Source organism: Megalops cyprinoides, chromosome 20 (assembly GCF_013368585.1).
Source record: "Megalops cyprinoides isolate fMegCyp1 chromosome 20, fMegCyp1.pri, whole genome shotgun sequence".
In the NCBI taxonomy this organism is placed as follows: Eukaryota; Metazoa; Chordata; class Actinopteri; order Elopiformes; family Megalopidae; genus Megalops; species Megalops cyprinoides.
The window spans coordinates 13,555,832-13,576,146 of NC_050602.1; the positions used below are offsets into that span (position 1 = coordinate 13,555,832).

Below are 20,315 nucleotides of genomic sequence, written 5' to 3' on the forward strand. Positions count from 1 at the left end.
GGGTAGCAACAGAACTTGAGAGAGTAATGCACAGAGAACCTTACTGAAATTGGTAAGAATATACTACATTACAACAATGTCAGAACTCTCCAAATGGATCTAAAATGTAGACTGTATAGTATAATGCTCTCTTAATGCTAAGCTTTGTAATATGCATTAAGGAGGTTTGGCTCTGGCCTTCTGCATGTGAACATTTGATTTATGCTGACTTCAGAACAGAGACAACTTCATTATGAGAAATTATTCTTGTCGAATGACTGTTTGGTTCATTTTCCCCCCTCTGTGAATGACACATAATTTTTGTGCAGAAGATTGTATGTCACTGTCTTATCTGCAAACCCAGGGTCTTGTTCCATTTTGTGTGTGACTCTATCACATTTCCTTACAATCTATGCAGTCCTGCATGTGAAAGTTTTTAATTGGAATATCAAATTTTAATTAGGGCTGAGTTCTATTTTGTACTCCAAAAGAAATAAGCTTTATTGAAATAGTTCTAAGTAAGTGCTAAGGAATATTTATTTATTAATTTTACAATGCATAGAACGTCTTTATGGAAAAAGTAATGGTATTTTTTATTGAACTGTATTGAAGACTTGTCTAAAGACCTTGGTGCTTAATTACAGCCTTATGCACCCTTTTGACATGCTGTTCTACAGCTTCATTGGACACCTACATATGTTGTTTTGAAATATATGTTAAATTCTTGCTCAAGAGTGGCGATGGGTGAAGGACCTGGATATCATCTGTTGTTGAACCGGTATGAAAGTATCACATGAAATTGTTGACCGGTTGCTACCCTCAATATCCTGATGGTCTCTTATTTTGTACATTGTGGCGGGGGTGACATATAGGGTAGGCCAGCTCTCCCCAGCTTGATGCACCCGCGAGCACAGGTGGAGGCTAAACAAACCAGTCTACCATGCATGCTTTGTTTCATATTAGAACCAACTTATTTGTTCCATTTTTAATGTTTTGCCATATTTCTGCATGTGTGTGTGTGTGTGTGTGTGTCTACATATCAACTAAAATTATAGTAGCATACATAAATATTACAAATTTACTATAAGTAGTGAAATATAATGTCAGTTGCAAATAAGTTGCATATTAATTTCATGTTATCTTCTGCCTGTTATCTGTGTTATCTTCTTTTATAACTTCCTTATGTTTGTCATGCCAGGTGTCAAACTCCCAGTGTTCCCACTGAAAGTTGGTCTTAGTCTGAATCAGAATCTCAATCGAAGACTTTTTACCATACACTAAACCATGTGTTTTTCATTAATACTGGACTCAGGCAATCTGTGATCTCTTAACCTTGAGGTAGCCATACCCCATGTCCTCTACCAATATCCAGAGCCTAATCATCCAACATGAAATATTCAGCATGGCTTTAAAAGTCCAACAAATTACCATTTGTTGGCCATCTTGCTTGACGTGAGTAGTGTTGGATAGCTTGTTAAAACGAGACAGACTTTGATTGATTGCACACTTTCTCCTTCCTATTCATGGAGAAAATTGGCACAGTCAGAAGGAATATACCTTGAAACAGGCACCGGTCCTTCGGTGTATATATACCTTGGTCTCCTGAGTAAATCCTGCCTTTGCGTTCATTTAGCTGTCTATCCCAGGTGATAGCGATTTCAGATATGCGATCAAGGGGCCTTGGAATGGAAGTTTGTGCTGCTGCTTATTTTCTTTTTGTTCACCTTTTAGATTCATCTTTAATAATGAATGAAACACCAGGTTACACAAAAAACTAATCTATTGATGCAGTGTTTTTATGCAATGCCTGTTGGTATCATAAAAAAAAAAAAATCTACCAAATTCTCTCTCTCTTTGATTTTAATTTGTTTTACTGCAGTGGCTCCCTTGAGAAGTTTGATGGGGCTGACTTTGTTAGACACACTATATTTTAGAGTTTCCTTTGTCGGAGAATATTCATTTTCCCACCTGCACACATTTATTATGCATGAATACATTTTAAACCAATGTTTTTTAAACAAGGGCTCCTTTGAGAGTGATGACAATAGCATCAGCACTTTTTTATTTTTTCCTGTGATAACATGCCAAACTGCTTTCCTCTCTCAGGATATTACTTTTGCTTCTGTTCCTCATGAAATGCAACTAACCCTTCGGCATGTAGGCTAACAAACCATACAGTAATTATACTTTTCAAGAAACATTGGCTTATTTGATTTGTAGCTACTGTAAATGTTTTAACCTAGAAATGCAAGCCAAATGATTGGGAAACTGGTTTGTTTTCCATGCTTTGTTTCAGTTATCTTTGTACTAGAATTTTAATAAAATTCTCTAAATTCAATAGACATGCAGGTGCCCTTAATGAATGGGTGGTTGTTTAGTGACCCTGATATAAGTCTGTAACCTAATATTTTTTGTTTAAAATTCTGCCATTATTTTTGTCCCACCTTGGTTCTCTTTTTGCACTGTATTGATAACATCTACTGATGGAAGAATTAAATGTAAACAGTGATCAAAACCTCTGAGGTACAATCAGTCCTCTATTTGTGCTGTAATAACAATGTTGGTCTTATTTGCAACATGTAGGACAGTAGTCAGTTGTGTGCAACAGTACATAAGAAGGCATTAGAGTAACCTAGGAGGAAATCCATTATGGGTTAGGCTAGCACAGAAGGACTGACTCCTGAATATCACCTACTCCAAGGAAAATGTCTATTGTGATTGCATACGATCCTGATTGCAGAGGCCACCTGACAACTGCTGAAAGGGCAGTCTGTATTGTCCATCTTCTGGTGATCTGCGGCATCTCTTACAAGAGTGCCTAAAGTATTTGAGTATACTGTCCATACAACACTGGGATGCCTTTGTGGAGATCAAGGTCCTGAAGATGCCGTGCAGCAGAACAGAATTCAGACTGAGCGGGACATGACAAAACAGCCACTATTAGCCGCTGCACTGTAGCACCAGGGTTGGTGATCTATGCGGTCCTATGTAATTGGTGGTTTGAGTGTTTGCCATACGTTTAGGTTTAAAAACACAGGTATTCATCATAATGTTGCATTAGCATGCTCAATTTAAATTTTGTATTTAGGAATGGATTTTATTTTTGACAGTACTGTTACCAAGAATAGAAATTAGACATTTTCAGAACTGTCATTTTCCTGCAAAAATGAGAGAAACATCATGAGCCCAACTTTAATACTCTGGAAATGCTGTTCAGTCAGTTAATACTGCCATCTCAGTTCTCTTTGGTAATTTAACATTGGTGCCCTGGGCAAAAATCTTTCTTGTCTCTCAGTTGGTGCTGTTTGCCTCTGAGCTTGTGGTGAAGTCTTTTCTGCGGCCGCTTCTGCCAATTGTTGAGAAACGTTGCACCATGTCACTGGGGCAAACACTGATTGGCCATTACATGATCACACCTACACCTACACACCTTCCAGCTCAGTAAACCATTTTCCCTGTGCATTTGCTAATTGCACCTCTGTCTGCAGCACACTTTGGGCATTGTTAAAGTATCACAATTACACTGATGCCACCTCTTAGGCCTGTGCCTTACTATTACATTGGTTTTGAACAACTGCATTGATACTGTCATGTTGGGCCCTGTTGATGAAAATCATAGAAATTGGACATCTACCCTGGTAACCAAAGTCAATATAAAACAGGCTGACATATTGCAACATCTCCATCCAGTGAGCAAAGAGCTGAACACATTGGAAGGGGAATGCTATAAAAAAAATTCAGCAGTTTCCACATTCATTTAGAGGGCAGCTGAATATTCAGAGAGTGGAAACCCAAGCTATGCATATATCTCAGGAATAAAGGGGAGCATCGCAGAGTTACCCTTTCCTGGAATTACCAGGTAATTGGTAATGTGTTCTGTCCCTGACTTGGGCAGATCAAAAGAGGATGCAGACTCTCACATTTAAAATGGGTTGAACCTAGTTGAATTTCAGAACTGGCCCATGCAGATTACTGTCTTGGAGGTTACATTTCATTGTCCATTATTTATATTTTGATATTATGCTATTTCCAGTTGACATTTCCTTGTAAAGAAGGAAGAAAGGATCACTTCTACTCAAAGAGTGTCTTCATTAAGGCAAGTGTAGATACACAAGGCAGAAGCATTCCCTTTGTCTGCATCTGCTTTTCAGCAAGATAATAGGATGGAAGATTCCTGAAGGTACCACTTTGCATGTGAGCTCCATTCTTTCGTGTTTCTCTCTGTAATATTAAATGCTTGAATTAATTCTACGTTAAACAACAGATTAAGCATGTCCCCTGGAACAGTGAGGCACACGCAGGTTGTCGATGTAAATCTTGGTTACATGCAGAAAAAGCCTCTCCTGAAAATTATTTGAGCAAGCAAAGCGAGGAAATACATTTCTGGATTTCTGTTTCTTAATATGATTTTCATCACATTTGAGATTCCCATAGCGTACCAATAAAGGCCCAAAGGGGAGAAAATGTCTTTTTAGAGGGGAATACCAATAGCCATTTTTGAACACCTCTGTTCGTTTGAACGTGCGTGTATTTCAAATTGGAGTGCAGATTCATTAGTCCCCTAGAGATCCTTGTAACCTGAAATTATTTTCTGCTCCTCTCCTTCCAGCTTCCCTTGTATTGCCAATGCAGAAGCATATTAAAGGAGCAGAGGATAGTATTTTTCCCATATGACTATAGCAAGCAGCTTGGTGGAGAACTGTCCTCTGAGTTCAAGGCTTGGGTTCAAATCAAGCTCTAAACCAGGGTACTAAACATGAATAATTGTACAATGGCAGTGTATCTACATGGATGAGAGGAAGATGGATATTCTATTTCCAGATAAAAAAAAAATAATACTTTTTAACATCACATAAAAAATGATAGTAATCCATCAGTCAACATTGGACATTTTAGCCAGTCATTGCAAGAATATTTTTTTTTCTTTTGAATGACTGTTGTCATGCTTTTAATTTTCTACATAGAAACATTAAGCAGCAGTCTTTAATAATGACATTGGCCATGCTTATGAAGTACATTTAAACATGTTTGTATTTTAAATTAAGCTTTGAGATAAACAGTGTGGCTGAAAGAGGTTCATCATGAACACCTACATTCCCATAACTGTAAAGTGCCACATAGCCAGGAGGGTGCCTGGTATTTAGTGATAATGCACTGGCGGCATCACTGGTTTAAGGGAAGGTCATTCACCTTAACAGCCCACACACGCAGCCCTTGCTCCACTTATTTGTCAGTGAGAGACCTTCTATGGAAGGTAATACACTCTAAAAACATTGTCGATTACTAAAGCTTCAGTTAACTGGCTTGATTAATTAACTATCACTGCAGTCATAGTTGGAAACACAAGACATGTAATTCACACAAAAATGGGTACTGAGCAGTTGAAGCGGAACTCCTTTTAGAGATTGATCAGACCTGATTTTATTTCATTGTGTTCACTGCTCCCGTGTCTCTTCATTTCGTGATGCAGTGCCTCCCTGCAAACACAGCAACACTTCTTTCTCCCTCAGTGCCTCTTGGGAGAGTTTCATTTTCCTGGCTCTCAGCTGCAATTGTCGCTCCGTAGTTCCTGTTTAAGCCCACAGCTGCCATATTTCAGGGATTCATTTTGGAGGCTGTCACTTCCAGTAGCCTTGCCATGGCTAAGTGACAAGGCTTACTTCCCTCTATCTGTGCCTCCCAGGCTGCTTTACAAGGCACGCTGAAGATTTCCCTTTTTTTTTTTCCTGCTGAAAAAAAAAAATCACATGCGATCCAGGCTCCGTCCAGACTACCCTTCTCAGGAGGAGCGTCCTCTCTTTGGACCCCTCTACCAAAGTGCCAAATTCCTGTGGATCAGACTTGATTCACAGAAAGAGAGCTTGATGGGATTTCTGCTCTCTCACAAACTATCTTCAATGATTACATTTGCATTCGTTTTATCCCAGCACATGTAAAGATGCTAAATCAAACGAATAATCAAACAATTTTAACCCATGAACATTTAACCCATCAACAGCCATTTCACCCATTAACAAATGTTTGAATCTTGGAATGATATGTTCAAATGTTGCAACAAAACTTTGACATGACATGACTACCTAACTCATTTAAATAATACTTCATATAGCCTTAACACTTTTATTTTCCTGTGTGTGAACAGTTTACACACACACACACACACACACACACACACACACACACACATAAAATCTAATTATCAAGACTATAAACAGATGAGCTGTCAAAGTTACAGAAATGCAACTCAGCTGGGATAGATGTGCCAGTACCTACCCTGCAGTGATACATTTCCATAAAGCCAAGGAGTTTGAACTGCTTTGCCTTGGCTACTTATCATAAGAATGAATATGCAAGTAAAAACTAGACTAAAAGTTTGCCAGGCAAGTAGATGCTTTGATATTTACACCTCCACAAGGCTACTGAGTTCAGTACAATGGCTGTTTTTCATTTGACATGTTATTTTTCAAATTAAACATTGAAAATGGCAATTCAATCTATAGAGGGCATTCAGTGTCCTATAACTTCTGTGCTTTTATTGAATATACAGTCCGCAAGTTAAGGCCAACACACAATTGAAGTCTTTCAGGGATATCTGTTGCAGTGTTTTGGCTTCATAACAAGAGCAGATGTGGGTCAGGTTAAGGTCAGGTATGGCATTCATTCATTCATGCCCTTTATTAGACCTCAAGTTCAGCATTTATATCAAAGAACAAAAGTCAGTCCTATCTCTTTGCCTCAGACATACCACTGAAAATGTCAGTCAAGACACCTACATGTTTAGGAATATAGTGTATTCTATGTGTATTGTATAGGGAATGTACACTGGGTTCCAAAATTATTGGGACACTCACTTTTTTTCTGAAAACCCACAATATTTTTGCTGCATATTCCATCAGACATTGGGAAAGTCATATTTATGTCAATGTCAATTTCAGCTTCATCTTCTGTGACCATGTTCCAACCTTGTTAGGTTTATATAGGCTTCAGTATGAGTGTTCAATTAGGGGGCAGGGCAACGTTCAGTCAGGCCTAATTGAAGTGATGGTCATTTTTGTTCACTTGTCTGCACTCAATAAGTATGTAGGTACCTTTTAAAATTAAGTTAATGTCATGGAATTGTCAGTTTGTTTGGCAGAATTAATGTCACACATATTATTAAAATGTTGGAAATAAGGGTAGTCATCAGGCAATCGTGTGCCAACCACATAAAGAGATGTTTTGAAAATGTTAATAGTTGCCAAAACATGTAACTGTTTTCGCCACACCATAAATTAGGTTCGAGTGATAAAACTAACAGCTACATGGACACATCCACACTTAACCACAAAATGCCCAGGTGCCCCAATAATTTTGGACCCTTGTGTATATAGGTGGCAGTAATGCAATATTTTGGGGTTATGCTAAACCTCCATTTCTAAGAGTGACTTTGTAAGAAACACCACGACCTGGAATCATGAAATATCAGCAGCCTGTGGATGTAAGGATTCTCTTGGGGGTTTGTTTTATGTAAAAAATATGTACAGGGCAGTATTTAGTAAGGTACCACAGAACAGTTCTTTGTTGTCCCCTTAGTGTTGTCAGCAGACATGAGAAACAGCCATGATTTTCCAGATAATTATTTATTTTTGAATTTGAATAAAGAGCGCATTTCTTTAATTTAAATGCTAACTCAAATTTCAAGCCACAACACTAGGTTACACCCTCATTATATCCAACACCCCACGGTGTTTGAATGGTGATGGTCTTCCCCACAATATAAATGCCGTCCTGAATTTATTCATAAGCTTTGCTATTTTTAAAAATGTAACTAATGTAATTTCATGTTAGTCATTTCATCTGAGTCAAAATGACTTTTTTACATGGTTGTCAACCATGATAATAGTAAAATATTTTTCCCACAAGAATTTTAGTTTAGAATATTGTACACATACACTCTGGCTAAGTAACAAGCTAGTATATTTATATACTGAATGATTACTCCTTGCAAAGACTTGAATGTTATTTTTGCTTGTTTTTGGGGTTTAAGTGTAGCTGTGAGGGTCTGCCTTGTTGTGGTTGGAGTGAGTGTTGGAAGAGGGTGACATGTAACAGCTATCTCATCCTTGTCATAAATTAATCAGCTAATATTAATTTCAGATCATACTATCAGGAAATAATTGTCAGTACAAAATTCTGAAATCTAATCTTAGAAGATTGGAAGGACTAAATTGTGAATAAAGGAATGTGGGAGCAAGAAGTGAATACAAACCATGTACTCACAATGTACTCACATGTACTCATTCATTGCACCAAATTCTGATTTTAGATTGTTGTGTAAGTGTACGGCATAGGCGGAGTTTGACATTTGCACTGGGGGGGGGGGGTTGCAAACATTTTTTAACTGATGTCAGTACACAGATAATCTGCATCAATGTCCCCAATTTCCCGTTGCAGATCAATACCCTCCTCATCGTCGGCCTTCGTCTTTCCATCCCTCTGCTCTTTATGTTTTGAAGCTAGGCTAGTCACTGCTGTACTAGAACTAGCTAGACTAAAGTTAGCTTCTTCAGCAGTATCGGAAACTTTCGAGTATCGAAGCTATCGGTTATTCAATGATTGTGCTCTCAATTTTTTTCAAAGATCGTCATGGTGCAGCGCCCCCTAGTGGTCTGGTGCCCTGGGCAATTGCCCAGTTTGCCCAGCGCTTCCGCAGGCCCTGGTCACAACATACCATGTCACATGATATGAGTGCTAAAAAATGAATTTATTACAAAACCAAACAGAATTCAGATTTATTTCTTACAGTCATTTTATTTTATTGCATTACTTAAAATATACATACATACACACATACACACACACACACACATTGATTGAGACAGCAAAAATTACACTCGCTGGAAGACATCACTGTCATTAAAGATTGTATGACTTGCAAGCATATATACACACACACACACACTGGCATATGCAAATGTAATCACTTACTAATTATTACACATTAATCACCTGAAATAATTTAACTTTGGTGTTCGTAAAAGGTATTGGAGGAATTAGCTGGATGAGAGGGTAACCAAAGATCCCCGCATTAATCTTGATAAGCAAAGCTTCTAAAGCTTTAGGACAAATCCATTAAATCAGAGGGCCACACTTCTGGACCCGTAACAAATGATTTAATGCCTTGAATGCACCACTAAAACAAAAAGGAAAAAATCAATTAGAGCAAAAAAAATCTTGATCAATGCAATGTTTTCTTTTGATGAAATAAAAATCCTCTACATCTAGACAGTGTATATATACAATCTTATCCTTGTCCTATGCGAGGCGAAAAAAGTCATTACAAAAGAAACATTACAGCAAATATTTTGGTATTTTAACTAGAAAAATTCATTCTGAAATTTTTGGGTTCAATTTTCCTTGACCTTCAGACAATGGGAACTAGAAAAAGAATAAGAATCAAAATATACAGTGCCTGCAGCCAAAATGTATATTTCAGTATTTCAGAAGTGCACTTGAACCCTTATGCCTATGCAAGCAGAAGCTCTGAGAGTAAGAAGGCAGCTTCTGACACTGCAGGAGGATGTGAGTGGAATAGCACTGGCCTCTCCATCAGCCCACTGCTGTTTAAACTTAGCACAGCGACGGCACTCTCCATATGGTGCGCACTCCTGCTGGAAGCTGCGCCTTTCGACTCCAACGAAAAACCCCCCTCCAACTTCAGCCCAAGCCCCGTTATCAACCGCCATTGCCCTCTAATATTCCTGCTGCTCTTTAAAGTGAAAGGATCGAAATTCTAACTGAATATGTATTATTACTGCAGGATAGCTCCTACACACCTCGTGCACCCGCTCCGAGGTCTTGATCATATATTTAGCACTGGGTAATGTTTTATTCACTTCAGCTGTGGTGGGGTTCTGTGTATCCGATCAACAGCCGAATTCATTTGGAGCCTTGAGGTTTTGTGATATCATGTTGCTAGGCATTATTCTTTTGTACAGACATTTCAGGTGGATATTTGAACCACGGTATTAAAGTGACATTTTCGAATCCCTAAAGCTCTGTGAAAAATATTTAGAGTTGTGTGGGTGGCCGATGACTTCTTTCCCAGGTATTTGGTAGGAGAACAGAGCGCTTCCGCTCTCTGCTAGCATGACTTGCCTTGCCAGGTTCCATTGTGTTATTTGTGAAATGAGGGACTTAGCGGCTGCATACTTTTGTGCGCCGTGCTTGGCAGCCAGCAGCGATTACATTACAGAGTCAGTTTTGTATTTTGTTTGTTGCCGAACGCTATCCCGTCTAATTGTTTTGTTTGGCATCTTTCCTCTCTCGTCTCCTGTCGGGACTTTGAGCTGCAGGTGCTGATAGAGAGAGATGGAATGTTTCCCCCATTCTCTCTCTCTCTCCTCTGTTGCAGTTATTTCCCTCTCCTGCCAGTGGGCTCTCTCTCTCTCGGGTTTTCCCGGGGAAAACGGCGGCTGGGTTCACGTGCAAGGAGGTCTCGCTGTGACAAGGGAAAGCCGGGCCCTGATGGAAATGTCCGTTTTGGTTAAGAAACGTTTCTGACATCTGCTAAGAGCACCAATTAGACCCGACCTACGGGCAAGGTCTGCTGAGCACGACAGATGAAAAAAAAAAAAATGACAATCTAGAGTGTTCAAAGCCAAGCGTCCTGCATGGCAAAATGACAAATTTTAAGTGTAACCACAAAAATACATGCATCAGGACAGTAGTGATTTTTTTAAATCCATTGCTATAATGACAATATGACAACTTTCACTGAGTGCTTTCTCCCTCAGATTTGTGCATGAGGAATCCTGTAATCAATTAATTGAACCATTTAATATACCTGATTGGGTCTGGTGAGCATCACTGTCCCAAAATGTGTTAGCATGTATTCTGATACCCCAGGGCCCAAGGTTTATTTGCCAATATTTTCTTCCTATCACCCTGTTAGGATTTTGTATTCCTGGTGCAGATCTAATACGTCTAACACTTACAGAATTAGAGCATGAAAGGTTCAACTGCAACTGTTATTTAAATTGTTTTCTTAAGGCAGGGGTATGTAGTAATTGCTCATCAGGAACAGACATCTGCAAAGCCGCTCACTGTGGGAATGATATAGAAAAGTGGGATTCCAGTTGATCATTGAAATTGGATTTTTGGTTTATGTGTGTTTCAAATTAAATTACGTAGGTATGCCGCAACTAAGGAGATGCAAAAATATGATAAACTATAATCATACTGAAAATAAATAACATGAAGCTGTGGATAATGTAGAAGTAGTCTGAATTTGGATGTAGCAAAAGGAGGAGTTGGTCTTTAATAAATGTTTTATGTGAATGATGTAGTACTGTGAATGTTTTTTATGAAATACACCCTATCCCATGATTCTTCGGGACAAGCAGAAGAGTTTGCGTTTGTACTTTTGATTGATTTTGATTAGACTTTTTGGCACACTGCAGTTAACGTAATTAGCTGAAAGATTCTGCAGTTGGCGCGTCAGTGGGGAGTCTGATCATTCATTGCAGATAGAAACAGAAGAAAAAGTGTGAGGAAAATTCAAATGGTACAGAGATCTTGGAAATGAGGTAGCTGAGCCCAAAAGAGAATAAACAAAAATGATTGGTACATTTATGGATTTGTGAAGGATGTAGAGAAGCAACACTGCGGGTATGCTGTAACCTGGTTGTTTTGATCCATTTCTGTGCATGTTGGTGGTACTCTACCACGAACGGCAGGGTTGTCTCATTAATAAAGCTGTCACTTGGAACCAGGCCCCCGGGAAGTGCAGCAAGAAGTGCACTGTCGAATTTGTCTGATAATTTGCATTTAGGTTAGAGCTACTCCAGCTCCCAAACCTTATTTACATTGAGATCTCATCTCAGTGTGGCACACTTGCATCGGTCTCTGCTCGAGACACTGAGCCATCCTTTGCAACGTTCGCATGAAATAACTTTGAACCATTGTGTGTATTTTACACTTTGGTGCTGGAACGCACCCTCAGTTAGCTGTTTGCATGACTTCCTTCCGCAGGTGAATCTCCACAAAGGTAAAATAGCTACCAGGGATGCCGCATTACAAATTCTAAATCTAGTTTGTGTTGGAATGTATTTGCAAATGAGGATATCGGGAGTATCAAACAATTGGTGTTATATTCATAAGCGATGTGTGGTTAGTGGCAGCAAAAAATAGGGCATTAGAGGAAAAATGTGGGTTCTAGTCTCAGGAGGGATACTGCTGTGGTAAACATGATCAAACTACGATAGCATTAGCAAGTTGCTTGAGTTTAAAGCCAATTGGTTTTCAGAATTCCCCTGTCTCATGCCTCTAACCCTGATACACAGCACAACCCTACTGCCATGATAATTTATTGTGCTGTTTTTTTGCTGCTCCATGACTGAAATGTTTACATTTCACCATATTCCTACTATTATATTCACAAGCATTAGCATAACATTTATGATGGGCCTAAACACAGATACTGCATAAAATTGTAATTTTTTTTTTTGCCTATTTTGGCATTCACTGCCTTTGCTTTTACTCGTGATTTGCATGTCATTAAAGTGGTGCATAAAAGGATATCAGATGTAACACCTGGCCGTGCCTGGTCTTAGGCAGGTGGGAAGTGATGAGTGACAAAACAAGCAAAAGCTAAGGATTATCTGGCACATCATAGTATAACAATGTTGCTAATAGTTTTTTAAGGTGACTAAACATTTTATATAGCACTATGTTTAAAACAATTACAAATAAGCAATTACCATATCAAAGTGCATCCTCAAACTATTGTCTATCATTGGCACAGTTCATGCCTAGCTCTTTAGATAAGAATGGGGTTTCTTTCCACGCCCTTAGCTTCAGGGAAAAGGCACACCAGCTGGACATTGTGAATGGTGTTATTGTGTGTCATTTGTAGTTGACATTGTCATCAGTGTCATTTTCATACTTGGTTTCACTGGATAGATTGCCAACGTGCTGTTCCTGTCATGTCATTATCTATGCCATCCCTGATGAGAGAATTTATATATACTTTTAGGCAGCTTATTCATAAGATGGCAGCAATTATTTATTTATACCTGGTATGGAAAAAGAAGATGTAAATATTGTTGTTGTTGTAATCTACCTATCTCCGGCTTGAAACAATTCAAGCTTTAACCAGTGACTCCCAAAATATGAAGTCTTGTGAGTCCCAGTGACACAAACCAGCACAACAAATGACCTAATGCTATGGTCATGGTAAGTCTTCTGCAAGCACTGTATACTAATGGCCCAGCTCAAACAAACAGTGTTTGCAAATGACTGAAATCGTTTGTAAGCCCCTCAGACAAAATGCTCATCACTGATCCAGACTGCATCACACCAGCCCCAATTTCTACATCCTGTTCAGACTTTTCCACCATGGATTTGTGTTTTTCTTTAATCCTCCTTTTCTGGCCTGTTCTTCACCTTTCTGTGTGTACCTGGAAGGCAGACTGCCTCAAGCTGTATAATGTCATTGCAACACCTGCTGGATAAAAACCAAAACAAAAAGGATGTTTGTACATATCTCTAATCCTAATACTGCCACAACCCCACCTAGCTTCCTAAAACCGTCCACTGTACCACTCAGCGTATTGCAGAACATGTCTAAAACCGATATAGGGCAGCACAGTCTCAGCACTCACAGGCTGTGTGTCCTCTGTTTGCGGCAGAGATCTCTGGCAACTCGGAGGACATCCCGCTGGTGCGCTGGAGGCAGCAGTGGCTGGAGAACGGGACGCTGCTCTTCCACATCCACCACCAGGATGGCAGCCAGAACCTGCCCGGCCTGGCCCCCACCGACTACCCCGCCAACGACTCTGCCGAGGAGGAGCTGCGCATCCTGCACATCTCTGTCATGGTACGAGCGCTTCGCTGACAGGGAAGAGGAGCCTGAGATGGGGGGAGCTGCGGGGTTGCGATGAAGGGAAGGGAAGGGAAGCAGGTTAAGGAGATGGATCATTAAGGGGAAAGTCGCATGGTTAGAAGAATTAGCTGGGTTGATGTATATGACATTGTATTACCATTAGAAGAACAAGTTCTGAGCTGTTCTGCAGTGGTAGTGGTGGTTTTCAGTAGTAGCACTGCTACTATACCACAAGTAACTGTAGTGGTGCTCAGTACTTTTAAGGTTTTTTGAAAGTGGTGCCAGTGTTCTTTAAACTAAAGATAAAATTAATCTATATCTATGTCAGGGCTCCTTTCAAAACCTACATCCAAAAACAATGAAATTTAGATGCTGACACAGCAGGCCCACTCAATTATTTAAAATAATAGAAAAGAAAAATACAGCACAAGCAAGTTCATCCAATGACATCTTATTAAAGTAATAAACAAGAAACAAACTGTAATCAGAGTCCTTCCCCAGAACAGTATGTGTGCCAGAGAATCACACTTATAATTGACACTAAATCTGTTGTTGCTTTTAGGGTTAATTATTGCTCATCAGGGAGATATTATCTTCCTGATGAGCAAAAATGAACTTCAGATGTTCAGTCAGCATGTCTTTTGAAGCGGCGTATGAAATAGCTCTAAACATCCAGGTACCCGCTGTAAAGATGCAAAAAATGACAATATAGCTGTGATAAAAAAGAGAACACCTTGTGTCCTTTATGAAAATGTGAAGTGATCGTTTCTTTGATAAGTTGTTCCAATTGGTGTTCAGATACGTCACTGTCAGTGGGAGAGATTTCTGTGTTCTCAGTACTGGTTTCAATTTAAAATCATTGGTACTGATATTGAGAGACATTAGCCAAGCAGTCAGAAAACCAATATGCTCATTAAAGCAGCCGTAATGGAAGTATGAGTTTTATAATCCAAATTAAGATCTCTCGTGTTTTGCAGTAGAACAGCATGGGCTATTAGATTAGCTAAAGACCTTCACAGAGGTAAGAATTCTTACAAAGTAGCACTACTAGTGCTTTCTTTACTTATTTATGGTTTTATACCCTCCATTGTCTTTCATATAATGGGGCAGTTTATGTCATGAGAAATATACAGGCTTTCTCCCATCATTCTAGCATTTGTATGAGTCTGGTAGTTACTCATACTTATTTCAAGTGGAGCATGTGAATGTTATTTTTTGTACATTCTTTCTGCATTTTATATTTTCATATACAAATATTGTAGAATATTTTATCTGTAGAAATTCCTGCAGCTGAGAGGGAGGTGGGTTGCAAAGCTGACTGGAGGACATTGCTTTTCATTTAGTGACATACCATACCATTGCCATTTTTTTGCTATGGAATATATACTGTTTGGTAGCACTCGGTATAGTAGTCATGCATTTCAAGAGGTTTATTTCACTCTGTACACTTGCCATAGAAGGATGCTACATTTTCTTTGAGATTTTTTTTTTTTTAAACAATACTCATTTCTTGAAAACACTTATTTCTGAAGGTACTTACCAAATGTCACAGAAAATACATGTAAACATATTTTCTCTGTTGATATTTTTCTGTTTCCGATTTTTCAAAAAAAAAAAAAATCAAACAATTACTGACATTTTGATTGGATCAGGTAGGTCCTGGATGTTTGCCTAGTTTGTTTGAGAAAGTTGTGTGAAAGCATTACGTTTCCACTTCAGGGGTTCACCCTGTATTACCTCACTCTTGGTTCACTGGCGTTGAACTGTTCAGGTCAGTTTTTTCCCTCTTATCGAGTTTTGCATCCATTTGGCCTTCGTTTGCTCACCCTAAGGTTTTCATCCTTTTTTTAATAGAAGCAGCCTCCTCTCTCTGAAAGCTGCTCTGCAATCCGAACACAAAGCTGTTGGAGTGGTGTGGAGGGATTAGCATGCAGATAGGACAGACCCGGTGACAGATGGCTCCCGCGCCATGTTTGAGTTTGGCCGCAGCTTGCGGCTCAGTGGGAGGGCCGTCTACCCAATCCCGCGCCGCGTCACTCCTCCGGCGCCTCGCGCCTCTGCCAGCCCCCCCCGGGGCCAGCGCCTCTTCCCTCGCCCTCTCGCTCGTTTGTCAGCGAGCCGCTAATATCTCTCGCCACACACGGAGAGAGCCAGGCGACGCCGCAGCGAGGAGCCTCCCCTGGCGGCTTGTCGCGGGACGGTTTTGAAAGACGCGGGACGGACACCTCCGCGGTCGCCTGACGCACCCTGACCCGGGGCATGAAAATAGGCCAGCCACCACTGCGCCTTTTTCTCGCCAGGAGAAAAGCTCGATGAGCCGAGCTCGCAGAGGCTGGCCCTGCTGGAAATTCACACCTCACGTCATTCGGTCAGAAACAACACTGTGCGGCACGGCTTCTCTTCCACCAGCCTTTTTTTAGAAAGCAAACCGGTGGCGCGAGCTGTGCGTACTCTCTTGGCCGCGAGGTGACCACTGTCCCCGCGGCCGCTGTGTCTGCCCATCCATAATGGATGGGATGCCATGTACTCACTGCTTAGCCGCAGGTGAAAGCTTGCGGGCTAAAACACATGTCCTCAGGCTTCGCTGGCCCTGGAAGCAGATTGCCCAGTGCTGCCCCCCCCCAACAGCCCTTCTGTTTATCACTGCTCACAATGGGATGAGAGTGAGTGGCAGTGCAGATCCGCACAGGCGCGATTGCGACGGTCCATTGGCTGCATCAGTTACTGTCACCGCTCCCATCCTGTGCGTGAGATGAAAGCACACATGTGGGTGGGTATGTGTGTCTGCGTGCGTGTGTTTGTGGGGAAGAGCTGGCAGGGACCCTGGAGAACAGAGTGGATCTGGGAGTTCCAGCTCCAGAGATGGGTGAATTCCCCTGTGCTGGCTCCACACAGCCGCTGGCTACAGCTACCTGGGTCTGGCTCTGTTTTCAGCTACTTAGCGGAACTTGCCCAACCATGAAGTCCATCAAATAATTTTGTACAATATTCACATGGCATATCCAGTAATAGTCTTAACAGGGTATGATAGGCCCTGCAATTGCTGCAGTTTTATTATTTTTTTTCATCATCAGCCCTTTTTTTATTGTTTAAATTTTTAAGTTTTTATTGACGTTTCAAATATGGGAACATACAACCCCACACCCCCTCACAGAGCTTAGCGGTGCCACACCGTAGAAGTAAAGCCAGTGAAAATTACATGTTGGAGTGTGACCATAAAAGAAAGAAAAGAAAATATTACACACAACAAAGTAATATACCAATGATCATCAATCCTATATCATCATTTGTGTTGATGTTTTGTCATTGTAAAATGATAGATAAGGGTCTTACTCCTACGCAATGGCTATGTAGTTATACACATGGTAAAATGTAGTTGTCTTGCCACGTGATCAGTTTTTCTTTTTTCGGAAGGAGACAGACTGGGGTAGCACGGACTAGTTTCTCAGATTCATCTGCACCTGCATCAGCTCGATTAATATCTCACACAGGTCTGTTGTGGGTGTGTCTGGTACAAAATACCCAGAATATAAAATATAAAATATAAATTTCTTAGTTTTTTCGCTTCACCTCCTGTGTTGGACGTCAGTCCTCGCTTTGGCGGAGCACTCTGTAAATAAGCTGCACTCCCTTTTGCCAGTGTACAGTCAGTGTTTATAATTTTCCTCTCTGTTGGGGATTAAAAGGATCACGTTGCTGAGGAAACTGACGGTGCGGCATTAAGAAATCGGATAGGAACTGAGGTGGAGGCAATAAAGGAGAAATCAATTCCTTTGGCACGGGCTCCCGGGCAATAAAACAAAAAAAAAAAAAAAAGAAGTTAACAAACACTCTGTTGGTGGAAGGACAAAGGCAACGCCTCAGGAGGTGCATTTTATCTGTGAAAGTATTCCAAAGGGTTTTTAATTTGTCATCAGTACTATATTACTCATCATTGTTGCTGGCACTGTGATGGTTTATGAGCAGGGCTTCTGTGAGGTGGAGCAGCTGTCTGTTTTTTAATAACGCTGACCTTCCAAAGTGATTTCAAATGGACCCCGGACCTTAATGTTTCCCTCACTGGCTTCCCTCTTGCATTTGACACCTGGAAGGTTAACCTGGGAAGGGGAGTTAAACCTCTACAGTGCAGTCAATCCATTAACTAGTCCTGCTGGATCAATATATCAGAATATTGCCAAGGTAGCAACTGCAAGCAGGAAGTGATGAATTTCTGAGCTTTTTTCCTCATTCCCAGGGGGCTCTGTGAGGTTTGAATGTGACCAATGGCTCTGGGTAAAAGGGAAGGGGGGGGCGATGTTTACTACTGTGAAAGATGGATGCCTGAGGTAAAATGGATGCCGGAGGCAAAGACATTGCCTTTGGAATATTCATTCCAAATAGTGCTGCTGGGCTGAAGAGCTTGGCTTCTGGACCTTGATAAAGCAATACGTGGGTGAGCATAGTCAGTTTTCCATATTGCATTAACATGGTAATGTCGAGTGGAACTCTCTCATGGGCAGTTATACTCCGTACACGGCACTGGAGCTCCACTCTTCAGCAGAGTAAATACTGCTGCCATTCAAGTGCGATGTTTCCACAGAGTGCTATTACACAAGTGCGTGGAAATTCGTGTTCACATTCAGTATTCGCCGAATGTTAAGAGAAAACAAATGTTTAACTTAAAACCTAAATAATCTAAATAAAGGAACACTAGGGAAGGTAACTACTGCTTCTGCAATCAATGGCAAATCACAGTATCTTGATAGCATCGTAATTGTTTTGACATGGTTCAAACTAATTTCTCCAGGGTAGATACTCAGGGGTCTGATCATTAGCTCATTTATGTCTTTCCCTCCGTTTGTAGAACTGGGCTCCACTATCGTATTATCGGAAAAATATACTGTTTTTGGACCTTAAATATTGCAAGGGAAATTGGAATACATAAACATGTATTATGAGAACTCCACTTATGTCACCTTTAGAAGTTGCAGTAACATAGGTGTTATTTCAAATGAGAGTCGTAGACTTTCATGGTTTTAATCATCTATAAGAAATCAAAACCACAAAAAGAAAAAAAATACTTTGAAAAATACATTATACTAAAGCACAGAACAATACATACATTCACAATAAATACATGTATTACAAAAAATATTCAGGCTCAAAGTCTCAAAAAGTTGTTGTTTGGTGTTGTGAAGGTAGAGAATAAAGTAGTTATTAAACCATGAACCATAGCTTCTTTTGAGTAGTTATTGACAGCAAATTGATTTTTTTGACATTTTATGTTTACCATTTGCCTTCCTGAATGTTGTGGTTTTTCATTCTGATTTCACAGTTTCTCAATTTGAACAAACTTCTTCACATTATTTCATAACAATTGCTGATCTCATCTGTGGCTGTGAACTGTTGTAGCCCCTTAATTTTCTTGCTATTTGAACATTCACAAAAAGAGTATTGATCTCTCTTTGATTCACACTCTCTCAGATATCTCTTTGGCATACCATATCTTCTTGGATCTGAGATGCATTTCTTTGAAGGTTCTGAAATATAATGTCAGAGCAAGCAAATTTAATTAACGTGTGATGTGCATTTGAGGTTATTTTTAAAAACAAAACAACATCCTCTGGCAAATTTTTTTAAACTGATGTTCATCATTTCAATTTTTTTCTCTGCAAATTTATTTATTTCACATTTCATGTATATCTGAATTTAAACAATATCAGCATTGATATTTGTTTGTTCATGTTAGTGTTTACAGTAGGAATTCTGGCCTAGTAAAAAGGGTAAGAGGTGAAATAAAAATCACAAGCCCTTGTCACCCTGTAGGGCTCACCCTACCATGATTATACTGATGAAAGTTTTCATTCTCTTCAGCCTGAACACAAACCTTTTGCTAACATCAAATAGTGAACACGCAACAAAAATATTCCTAAAGCCTATTATGTCAAAATTTTACTCACCTGAAGAAACAATACACAACCCGAAACCCCAACAAAACACGCTGTACTCTTTGACCTTTGCCATATAAAAAGATGGCATTTGTATCAAGATTGTCTGTGTCATTCAGGAGGTGAGTCAAGGTTTTGATTGAAGTCGGGGCCAGTTCAATATGTTGGTCCTCCACAAAGTTTTCCTGGAGGCACACCCTCTGAAGCGGGCACTTACAGTTTAAGTGCCTGATAATGTCTTATTTTATGACCATGCACACCCTTGAACAGAAAGACCATCTCCTCCTTCCACTCTGTCATTTACTTCACAAATGTCACCCTGATCAGATATAAGTCCACCGGGTACAGGCTCTCACAACGTCCCTTTTTGTTAATGCGAGGAGAAGTCTCTATTCAAATGCTAGGCTGACTGCAAATAAGTTGGGGAAATCAGTTATACAGCCATGACTTTGCATATCTGCTGTCCACTAAAAAAACCATTTCATACCATAATCATCCAAAACATAAAAATGGAATGAAACATTATTGAATGTTTTGAAGGCTGA

The 20,315-nt window shown here is 40.0% G+C and overlaps 1 protein-coding gene across 2 annotated transcripts in view; it reads left to right on the forward strand.

Moving 5' to 3' along the window:
* The window catches only part of astn1 (astrotactin 1), a 274,669-nt gene that overhangs the window by 44,503 nt on the left and 209,851 nt on the right, over nucleotides 1-20,315 (forward strand). For both annotated transcript variants that reach the window (XM_036554076.1, XM_036554078.1), the window contains exon 2: nucleotides 13,650-13,837. In XM_036554076.1, coding sequence (XP_036409969.1) covers nucleotides 13,650-13,837 — 188 coding nt within the window. The remainder of the gene's footprint in view (nucleotides 1-13,649; nucleotides 13,838-20,315) is intronic.